Source organism: Muntiacus reevesi, chromosome 22, assembly GCF_963930625.1.
Source record: "Muntiacus reevesi chromosome 22, mMunRee1.1, whole genome shotgun sequence".
NCBI lineage: Eukaryota > Metazoa > Chordata > Mammalia > Artiodactyla > Cervidae > Muntiacus > Muntiacus reevesi.
In genome coordinates this window covers 37,270,092-37,282,362 of record NC_089270.1, presented here as the reverse complement: position 1 = coordinate 37,282,362, position 12,271 = coordinate 37,270,092, and the positions used below count along the sequence as shown (strand labels likewise).

Here is a 12,271-nt window from a genome sequence, read left to right as displayed (position 1 = left end):
GCGTTCTTTCAACGCTGGCATAGGAAACTCAGGGCACAAATCACACAAACTTTTGAGATAGTTAATGAGAAAGAGAGGAAATACAGAAACTTTTGAGAAAGCCAGCATGCAGCCAGAAACAGCAGGTATGGCCATATGGCAGTTGAATTAGAAAAGGAATTCTTGCCACGTTGCCTTCCAGAAGATAGTCAGGCCCAGTCAGCCCTTAGGGATGGATGATTTATTCGGCACATGTTAAGTCTTTCGTATTGCCTCATTCACTGTTTAGTTCTCTAGGGAATTTAAATCTATTGTACTGAATAGATATTGAAGAATTTTCTTTCAATTAAAAAAAACATTCATACAGTAATTTCACTTATACCAAATATATATTGAAGAATTTTTTTACTGCCCCCCCAAAAAAAACTTCTAAAGTAATTTCACTTCTACATTTAGAGATCACTATGTCAAAAGCACATCTATTTCCAAACAAAGCATTTGCTAAGTAGAGACCTTTTTTTCAAAAAAGTATAAAAGTTTTGTAAGACTAAAATTTAATGATGTTATTTTAACAACACATTTGGTGAAATTATGTAAAGTTTTTTAAAATTTCCTACTTAATCCAAGATACTCTGCAATATTGTAATTAAAATTACTCATATAAGAAGTACTTAACCTGTAGAGTAACTGTTTTCAGAAATTCCCAAAATGCATTTCCCTTTGAAAACAATTTGCAGGGAATATGTTTTGGTTCTCAGATTAACTCTCAAAAACTTGTTTGACCTACATGTGAACAGGGGCTATATGAATCACACCCATTCTTAAATGTGCTGTTAGAATATCATGCTGCTATGATTTCAGAGGGCTTCCCTGGCCACTCAGATGGTAAAGCATCTGCCTGCAATGCAGGAAACCTGCGTTCAATCCCTGGGTTGGGAAGACCCCTTGGAGAAGGAAATAGCAACCCTCTCCAGTATTCTTACCTGGAGAATCCCATGGACAGAGCAACCTGATTTTTAGTAACCTTCTTGGACTCTGTGTCTGTGGGGGTGTGTGTGTGTGTGCGTGCGTGCTTATGTATGTTTTTATCTGGGAAAATATTCACGCTTTGTCCTTTATTGATCTTAATTTGTGGGAAAATATAATCCTTGTTGAAAACTCAGAGAGACCCATGGATATTTCCTCTGCTTTGGTCTCCTGGCAACTCACACGAACTCATTATTAGAGGGGTAACAAACTAGCCTACAGTCAGAATGAAGACAGTGTTTGTATTTCAACCGTTGAGTTCTCTGGTTTGTTTCTGCTTATTGCCAGTACAGTACTTTTATTTTTCCATGGCCAAACTTTGTTAACAATAGCACAACAAAAGGACTACTAAGTACTCAAACAAATTAATGGCTAATAGTTTGAGTATTGATTGCTTCTCTAACATTTTTTCAAATAGGATTATTATGTTTATTGTGAATGAAGAGAATTATGTAAAAATATGAACTTATAGTCAGTTTCTTATTGGACTGCAGATATATCCCAATGCAAATTATTTCACAAATATTTTACTTTATAGAATAAAGCCAGATTTTCTTGTTTTAAAATCAGGTTTTTTCAGGGCATTTGGTTATTTCTTTACTTAAAAAATCTAACTTTTAACCTTTATAAAAAATTTAAGTTACTTAAAAGTAAAAAGAAAAAAAAATAGTAAACTTCACTGACTCTATTGCTCAGATGATAAAACTGTTGGTATTTTGGCAGGTAGCTTCGGTAATTTTAAAAATGAAGCATATAGCTAAAGCCTCTCTTCTGCACTTCTAGTCCTCTGTACACTTATATGAGAGGCAATCACTAATTGAGTTAGGTGACTTTTCCCAATTAATTTAAAAAATTGCATTCATATATATGTATATATATCTGTCAAAAATATGAATATTATAGTTCATACAGATATGTCACTTTAGTTTTTCATTAACCTTTGTTAATGTGATCTATTTTACTGACATATAAAGACCCTTCCTCTTCACTACTTTATAATATTTCATCACTTGAATAGAAAACTTTTTTTTATTTGTTGCTGTATTGACATATATAAATTTCTTCATAGCTTTTCTGGTTTTCCATTATTGATGACATTTAATGAGTAGTTACATAATCAGAAATATTTACTTACTTCAGACAACCTACATGCTGTTTTAGAACGCTTAGCACACCACTCAACTATTTTCCAGTTTGTTTGTTTTTTTTAATTATGCTTCAAGTATATCCAAATGGCAAATAATTCAAGATATGATTTTTAACATCAAAAGTAATTTGTTCAAAATTTACGTTAATCTTTCTCATAACTAGTCACTTCCATTTTGTCTTCCTGTCATCCTGAAGAAAGAAAATGTAATTTCCCAAAGGCTTTAAGAATTGGGGGAGTATTAAATGTAACTGAAATTAAGTGATTAATAATTTACTTTTGGGTTATGAATCAACTTCATGGGATGTTAAGGATCATTTGCAACCGCAGAAGCAGTAGCAGTAACAATGCACTTTTTAAGACTCAAGAACTTTCAAAGGTTGGCTGCCCAACCTAATTAAACTTCAATCTTCTGATACCAAATTTATTTCTTCTTTGTACTGAATTTCCTCAGATCTTCTTGACAGGAAAATGTCACTTTACCTGACAACTGATAGACAGGTTATGTAGCACCATAATTGGAGAGAAAAGGATAGCTTAAAGCTACTCGACTTAATGGCTATATGCATGGCTCTTTCTTTCTTTCTTTTTTTTTCTTTAGATTTCTATGACAGACACAAAAGGCCCCAGCAAATAGGCCCAGTGCCATTTATTCCTGCTTCCTCCAGGGGTAATTATCTTACTCCATCAACAGTGCTGTCAGAAATTGGGCACATAATTCAGCATTTAAATGAACAAGCGATGTAATATTTCCTGTCTCCCAGTGGAATGCTTTGCAGCTCACATTCTTCTCTGTCACTCGCTCCCTCCCGATGTATGCCCCGTAGCCAGTCCTTGAATGCATTCTCTCCCTGTGTTTCATTGCAGATGTTGGCTCCGACTTGACACCTACTTCATTTGGAGTTTTATAGGACCAGCGACCTTGATAATTATGGTAAGAACTCCTAATTAACTATGTGTTCCCCAGGTCAAGAAATAAAACTTTCACTCTCCCTGTGCTGACTATCTTTATTTTACATAGATTAATTTGGGGGTAAGCATGTATTTATTTGACCCTAAATAACTCAAGCAATTAGACACTCATTAGTCTACTTTTGTATTGTAAAATGCTTAATCAAAGCCCTCGGGAGCGGAAAACATGCATTTGCACAAGTTTATGCAGTACTATAGCTCCTCAAGAACTTGATCTAGCCTAATCCATTTGGTTTTATAGGTTTTAAACAGTGATGACTTTGTTTGACAGTAGTACATTTTCTTTCTTTTTCTTTTGGATAATTTGAACTATGAATGGAATCAAATTGGAAATGTGGCAAAAAAATAAATAAATAAATAACCTTCCTGTTCCTTCCAATTCTGTTTTTATATAAATTTCAAAAACTTTAAGAGGTTTTTACTTGAGAATGACAAGTCAGTTAGGTAAACATTCTGGAATAATGCTTTCTTTTTTATTTTTAAAGGCATAATATCTATCAAATATAAACTGTTTATCCTAATTTAGATACTATTGTTGGTATCATTATTTATATGCTTATCATTTTAAAATACAAGGTTGCCCCAAGTTCTGAAGTATAAACAAAGCAGGTAACAAGGGCATTTTAACATGTGGTTTGTTTTATTTCCTGTCATATGCTCTTTTTGGTCCAGTGATATAACAATGTCATTGGGGGTGCCCACTGCTTTAATTCTAGTTTGTTGTAGCATGAGAATTTAACCAACATTTTATAACCCTTTTGATCTAGCTACTCACAAATATTATGATTTTGAATATTAGTTTTGTAATAAATCATTTGAACAATAAGTAAAGGTCCATGTTTGGAGGGTGGATATAATATCAACCTGGAATAGGTATTGTCTTTTTTATAAACATATACTTGACTTTGAATTGCTTTATAATTTCTACAGCATCATTCCAACTGCTGCTGATTTTCTATTTGCATTTGGCATATCAATGCTTTGTAATCCTTTGGTATCTCAAGTTTCCAAGCTGCCTTTACGAAAATACTAGATGATTATCTGTGATCCAATTATTTTATGAGAGCTAATTTCCCAGAACAACTCATCTGTCATAGAAAACAGACTTACTCTTTTTTCTACTCCATTTATACTACATAACAGTACTTTTTACATTCCAGCTTAATGTAATCTTCCTTGGGATTGCTTTATATAAAATGTTTCATCACACTGCCATTCTGAAACCTGAATCTGGCTGTCTTGATAATATCAAGTAAGTAACTTTTCTTTTGCTTTTCTTTAGTCTACCTTACCTTGATCCACTAAACTATTCATGCTTTTAATTGTATTGAGATTTTTATGACAAAATGATAAAGATCAATGTGTTTTCTTTGCTGAATAATATCATTTATTGACTACTTACGTGACTTGATCTGCCTGAAAATAAGTATAGTGAAGCTTTGTCTTCAAAGAAACTTTTTTTCTCCTAAATTCTAATTTAAAAAATGATAAGTTTTTATTGAAAGTGTGTTAGTCTCTCAGTCATGCCTGACTCTTTGTGACCCCGTGATCTTCCCAACCCAGGGACTGAATCCGGGTTTCCTACACTGCAGTCAGACTCTTTACCAACTCAGCTACCAGGGAAGACCAAGTTTTTATTGGATGCCTTTGTTTATTTTGTCCAGGAAGCAAATACGTAGTTACTATAGCAGGCAGACTCTTGTTTCATAGAGCAATAGGCACACCAGTACTCAACATTCCATCTCCTATGTCAGAGCAGTGGGAAGGGAGCAAGATGGTCCCACCTGCAAGTACCAAATGGGGGTGTTTACACTCCAGGTGAGGAACCCAGAAATTATTAATCTGGGTGTTTGCAGAGGAATTCTTACACTGCTGCCCTTCTGTCCTCCTGAGAGAGAGAGATACTTCCCATCTCCCTAATGTAGAATCCTATGGTATACAAGTATAAAGCTCCAGATTTTACCTTCTTTGAATTGTTAGCAAACATCTTGGGAAGTAAATCCCACCAGAAGACTCTCACTATTCAATCATCTTTTAACTCTCAAGGCTTATCCTTTAACCAAAATCTGCTTTTTTATGCTCAAAAAATCTGAAACATGCAGAGATAAGACAATATCCACATTCCTTTCCTCCCTAGTAGTACTTGTTTCTATACACAAAAAGAAGCCAATTTACATTTTCTGGAAAAAAAAAAAGTTATTTAGTATAACCAAGAACTTTGTCTTATTCTCTTAAAGGCTGTGACATTTGAAAAAGAATAGTGTGGAGATGTACTTTAGTCATTAACATATAGTCTGTGTCAAGTAGCTTTTGTATGTGATTGCCTATGCTATGTGTAAACTGGTTAAATATTTTTATTTAAATGAATGTACTTTCGGATGTTTAATGAGGTTGCCTGTAACTTTCATGTGCTACTGACATTCTCCTTGAACTACCTCAGATAGCAGCTCTGTCACCCATTTCTCATCTACTTATGTTTAGCACCTGACATAATTCCTTGCCTATAGTAAGCCCTCAATGTGTTTTCAGAATAAAGTCATGCATTAACGACTGTAGTGACCAAGTGCATTGAAATTAAGTGCTTAATTTGGTTTAAGGGATCTTCTGTCTATAACAGTTGAAAAAATAGCTAAAGGGTTAGAAAAAATAAAAATATAATGGAGCAAACTAGAACTTATCTGCTGTGAGTAATAGTCTTTTGTAGTTTAATATTACAAAGTTGAGTCATTACACTTTTGAATTATGTACAACTAGACTGCCCTTCTAAAATGTCATTATAGTTCCTTGGACTCTTTGTTCATAATGGTATTGAATTTAGATCAATTATATAGGCATATAAAATATAACTTCTTTATCTTAGCATATTTGTACTCACTTTCATATAAATTATATCTTTATATCTATCTTTATGTAATATAAAATGCATTTAATATTTTATTATCATTTTTGTTACATTTTAAAGTACTATCAGAAAGAAGTGAATAACACTTTGGTGTTTATGTGACAGCTTTTACCAAATTAAGAATTTTAGAAATGTCTTGAACTTAGTAGAGTCACATAGTTTAAAAGATACATTTGTTTTCTCATTATTTATATGTATTTCTTTAAGTAATACGAGTTGAATCTTTGTGATATTACTAATTAGAAAAACAAGCACACAAAAGCAATAATCACATGTAATAGGAAAGATGGGATCACATTTTATATTATGAAGCAAAATAAAGCATTAAATGATGCTGTCTTGATTTGAATTCTGTCTAAATTCCTTTATAGTTTACAGCCTTTGGCAAGTTTATTGAGCCTTTCTCTCTTCTTTAAAATGGGTATAATAATGAGGCATACATACCCTGCCATGAAATGAGCAGAGGAATGTAATCAGGAATGTAATGATGTAATGATGATGCTTTTTAAGGAAAAGTCAATCAGGTACAAAGAGGTAAATATGGTACCTGTTATAAAGAATATAGAGGGTAGTTTTAAGATGGAAAGATATGCATATGGATGTGCTGATGGGAAAAAACCAGTTTTAGAAGTGTTAGAAATAGAGGAAAGGGAATATGTGCTATAATCCTGATCCAAGAAACTGTGGGGAATGAGGTCCAGAATAGTGGGACAGTAATTCCTCTTCATTCGATTTCATGAGGCACTTTTGTTCTGAGATACCATAAACCATTTAGGGGGATTCTTGTCTACTCAGAATGGGTAAAATAGTTAATAGGTGTGATATACATAGGTGGTAGAACCAGAGTGGAACAGTAAATTGAGGAATTTCTATCTGTTCTACTCTACAAAGTAAGAAAAATGGTCATCTACAGGTTATGAGGACATGTGGGAGAGAGAAAATTAAGAAATAAGTCTCAAGAAAATGTTTCTCAGAACTTTACAGAATTTGAAGGACATTTTATTTCATTCAAAATGTGTTAAATATTTCATAGATGCTTGTAAAAAAATCACCAGGACATTATAAAGGAAAAAAAAAAAGAATTTAAGAAAAAGCAAAATACAAAATCTGGCATCCTTTTTGTTTTTAGTAAAAGTAAGGATCTGTATGATACAAATTTTTAAGTGGTATGGGTGATATGAGGGTATTTATTTTAAAGTCATGATTTGTTTGGAAAATCTGTTTTAGTATGGAGAGAGGGCATAAAAATTATGTTTTCTTGTTATGTTTTGTTTTGTAAAATAATGAATAAAACCCACCACTTTACACAGTTTGCTGAGAAAATAAGCTCACTATATAAGGCCTTTGCCAGACAGTGTCTTTCTAAAACCATTCATTCATACATTTATTAAATATTTATTACTTTTATTATATATATTCTTTCACAGAGAAGAAGTATCTTCTTTATCCATAATGTGTTCCTTCTTCCCATTTTCACTACACCATTGCCTTTTATGCCACAGTGAACCTCTGCAAAGCTGCTTCAATAGTCTTCTGACATTTTGCCCCACATTGATTCTGGCCCCTGCCTTCATTAGCTAGAACGATCTCTTGAAAAGTTTAAATCTGATCATGGACCTCTCTTGGGTAAAACTCATCAGTGGTTTCCTGTCACTCTTACACTGAGGTCCAAAATTCCTTCCATGACCCACTGCTGCTGCTGCTGCTAAGTCCCTTCAGTCGTGTCCGACTCTTTGCGACCTCATAGACAGCAGCCCAGCAGGCTCCCCCGTCCCTGGATTCTCCAGGCAAGACCGCTGGAGTGGGTTGTCATTTCCTCCTCCAATGCATGGAAGTGAAAAGTGAAAGTGAAGTCGCTCAGTCGTGTCTGAGTCTTAACGACCCCATGGACTGCAGCCTACCAGGCTCCTCCGTCCATGGGATTTTCCAGGCAAGAGGATTGGAGTGGGTGCCATTGCCTTCTCCGCTAAGCCTTCCTAATCTAGTTGCCCCTTTCTACGGCTTTATTTTAAGCTATGTGCCCCTTTGGCCATTCTAGATGCACTCACTTTTCCTTCAGGTCTTATCTGCTATTTCTCTACAGACTTTCTTTTCCCTAACACTGCATGACTGATGCTACTCTAATTAATTAATCATTTAAAAACTATTTAGTTATATTTTCATTTAAATTTACTTCATAGTCATCATATTAATAATACATCTTTTTTGTGTGTTATGGGGAGAATATTTGCTAACCAGCTGACATGAAGTGTTCCAGCCTACTTGACAGTTAATTCTTATTATAAGTGAATAAATTAGTGTTTGACTTATAAAAAATAAGTAAATAAATACATTTTGATGTTAGTATACAGTATTCATTTGGTTGGATCTTGACTATATTAATGATATACTCTGGGAAAAAATAATAATAAATTGCTATAGTTAACATAATTATGGAGGTAGAGGTACTCCATGTCTCAGATATAACCAGAAAAGTACTTAAAACTACATTTCTGTTTGCTCTTTTCTTACTTGTCCTTTGTCTTCTTTTCATCGAAATAGGTAATTATATTTGGAGGAAAAAAATAACCCTAGTCACTTGAATTTTTGGGTTGAATTTCAGACATAAGGAAAATCTAGCCTAATTTTTTTTAAAAAATATATAAATATAATAAAGCAATTAGTTAATTGTTATCAGCACAAGCTTAATTTATAATATTGCTGAAGTATTATGACATGTATAACTTTAATTTTTGAGGAACATTTATAGCATTCTTGACATTTACCTGAGAAACAAAAATTGATCATTTCTATAGTTATCAACTACTTGTATCATTGAAAAACTATTTAACAGCATCACAATGACTTTGAATAATAAAAATAAATAATAGGAATTTTTAGGGCAAAGAAAGAAAGTTGGTGCCCATATGGAGAAAAAAAGAATCTGCTAGATTTCTGTTTCCTCTGTCTGTCCCTTTGCCCTTTTCCAGGGACAGATATCTTCTGCATCCAGGCTTCTTATCTTGACCGAGCCCTGTTTTCCAATTTCTGGTATCTCCCATTCACTGTGGTTTTGCATGAGTGATGGATTGGCAAACACAATGTTCAGATACTTTAAAGAAACAGCTTTCATGTGCCTTCCTGCCTCCCTGTGCTCTGATCCCTAAGGGAAGGAATAGTGCTGAAGAGAAGGAACAACTCACGTTATACACAATTTCACTTTGAATTGGTTCTATGACCTCACAAGTTACATCATGCCTCTAAAGTCTTAGTATCTCCTCAGAATTAGGAATAATTGATTCTGCTTTATTGAGTTTTGCTATAATTAAAATTATCATATATATATAAAGAATATAGAACATAATTTAGTGTTCATATAGGATGGTTTGATTATTTTTAATCAGTCTATGTGGAAATACATTTCTGCCTTTGGATCTTAGTGTTTTCCTTAGTAAAATTTGCTCATTCTCTTATCAAAATCTCATTAGAATTTGATTGGCTTTGTTTCTCATATAGAACTTGCCTGATATGATCCTCTTTTTTTTTTTTTTTTAAGGCAAAAATTATCCTATTAAGAAAGAATTGGCTCCAGGAGTGAAATGCTCATTTGATTAATAAGTAGCAAGTTCTGTAGTTAGTTTTAAGTTAGGGGGGAAAAAGTGTCTCAGTGAACTTGGACATCTGCCACACATAAAGAAATCTAAGAAGGCTTCTGAGTAGCTTCAGGGATGAATAGAAAAATGTTTTACTTTAATGGTATCTATAGTAACTTACTTATTCTTTAACAAGGTAACTTTTGCTTTGTACTGTATTTCTAGATATTTGTAGAAATAATTAAGTCATTTGCCTTTGCTAGTACTACATTAGTACTTCATAAAGTTAAGTGTGGTAGGTTCTTAAAAACCGAAGGTGGAAAAGCAGAATGATATAATCATGAAAAATGTAACAGTACACAAAAACTTTCAGTACTCTGATTTTTCTTCTTTATATTAATATATTAAGATAGAATTTTATGTATATATATATATATTCCCTGCTTTTTAAAATGGTATCATTTTTATACTGTAGTCAGTGCAGTATCTTAAAAAGAGTTCAATCCTTTATGAAAACTGGAAACCTAGTTCTGAATTATGTGTTGTAAAAATATCCACCCACTTCAATGCCTTCTGGATGAGTTTTGAGGAAAATATTTATAGTACTTTCTCATTCTTCTTAAAATATTAACTTGTTGGAGTCACTAATTCATATCTGACTCTTTGCGATCCCATGGACTGCAGCATGCCAGGCTCGCCTGTCCTTACCAGAAGTTTAAGTTTGCTCAAACTTCTGTCCATTGAGTCAGTGATGCTATCTAAACATTTCATCCCTTACTGCCCTCTTTGCTTTTTGCCTTCAACCTTTCCCAGCATCAAAGTCTTTTCCAATGTGTCAGCTCTTAGCAGCAGTTGGCCAAAGTATTGGAGCTTCAGCATCAGTCCTTCCAGGGAGTACTTAGGGTTCATTTCCAGGTTCCTATGCAATGTTGTTCTTTACAATGTCGGGTTTTACTTTCACCACCAGACACATCCGCAACTGAACATCGTTTCTGTTTTGGCAAGCCACTTCATTCTTTCTGGAGCTGTGAGTAATTGCCCTCTGCTCTTCACTAGTAGCATAGTGGGCACCTTCCATCCCGGGGGCTCATCTCCCAGTGTCATAACTTTTTGCTTATTCATACTGTCCATGGGATTCTCTTAGCAAGAACACTGGAGTGGTTTGCCATTCTCTCCTCCAGTGGACCATGTTTTGTCAGAACTCTTCACTGTGACCTGTCCGTCCTGAGTGGCTCCGCAGAGCATAACTCATGAGTTACTCAAGCCCCTTCAACATGGCAAAGTTGTGATCCATGCAGGGAAAAATACTAGCTATGATGTAAAAGGTTGAAATATTGTTTTGGGCTTTTATAAAAGAAGCTCAGTATAGTTTATATAGTCCATGAAGACGTTTAAAAAAAAGTTGTGTGTCTATTCAATTAATTTTATTCATTGTTTACCTTCCACCACCCAAACTACTACATTTAAAGTAAACACCATAGATTTCTAATTAGCTTAAGCATTTAGAGATGTGTTTAGACACCGTCACCTCTTGTAAAAAGTTTCCTCAGCCAACACACTTTACTAAGATGTGTTTTTCCAAAACTTTTAAATCAAATATACTTGTCAACACCCACACACGCTGTGAACACTTTAGTTCTTAAGAGAGTCAGAACCAGTAATTGATTTACTTTATTCACTGTAATAAAATAATTTTTAAGAAGATTCTGAAAAGAATATCATTCAGTATCTCATTTTCCCCACCTTCCCTCCATTTCCTTGGTCTGTGGTTAAACATCACTGAAAATGTCCCACAAAGTTATCATAAATGATTGAGTTGTATTTGAAGAGTAATATAATCTAAACAGCACTGTTTGAAGTTCTGTGTATTTTTATGACACCACTAGATTTACTTCAAATAAGTTAAGACTTTCCTCAGGTTTTAGTTAGTCCTTTAACTGATTAGCTTAATTTCAACTACAAACATTTAACAATCACTTCTGTGGAAGATTAACTTTAGCCACCAGTTCACAAAGCTGTGCATTCTGCCAGTCTTGTTGCCAGTCTCACTGTATCATGCATTTTAGGCTGTAGTTTTAAGTTTTGTGAAATATTAAAAGCGTTAGTCTCTGTTTTCAGGCTTTCTCTTTAAAATGCATTCAGATCCCCATGAGCTCTTTCTAGGAACCAGGTGTTTTTTACATCACTGTGTTTGGCATACTTCATTTTCTGGGAGCTGACACTGAGAGAGGGGAAAAAAAAAACAGTTTGAAGGATACTGTCACAGGCACAATGGAAAACTGTCAGGCATTTTACCTTGAGATCAAATAATTCTTTCACTTTTCCCCAAAATGATCAGGTTTATATCAGGATTAGGACAATCAATTACAGCCTAAGGATGAGAAAGCCTGAAAGACTGCCTGAGGGGGGAAAAAAATCTCCTTTATGAGGAAAACGTAAAAGTTAGTAGCTCCTGTGTTCTTTGTATGTTGGCTAGACTCAGATTTCCTTTGTATCCTATATGAAATGTGCATTCAGACTCTGGGAAAGCTTGGTAATCAGAATTATTTTATGAAACCAGCATTTCTGTAGTAATTATACATGCAACCACAGAATTAATCTAAAATAAGTAGTTATAACAAGGCTATAGTTTTTCCCCCAAAATAACTAAGAGCAAATATTCACTTAAACTTT

The 12,271-nt window shown here is 34.0% G+C and overlaps 1 protein-coding gene across 5 annotated transcripts in view; it reads left to right on the top strand.

The window, feature by feature from the left end:
- The window catches only part of ADGRL3 (adhesion G protein-coupled receptor L3), a 938,528-nt gene that overhangs the window by 845,079 nt on the left and 81,178 nt on the right, over window positions 1-12,271 (top strand). For all 5 annotated transcript variants that reach the window (XM_065913896.1, XM_065913892.1, XM_065913894.1 and 2 more), the window contains 2 exons: window positions 3,020-3,086; window positions 4,285-4,376. In XM_065913896.1, the coding sequence (XP_065769968.1) occupies window positions 3,020-3,086; window positions 4,285-4,376 (159 nt within the window). The remainder of the gene's footprint in view (window positions 1-3,019; window positions 3,087-4,284; window positions 4,377-12,271) is intronic.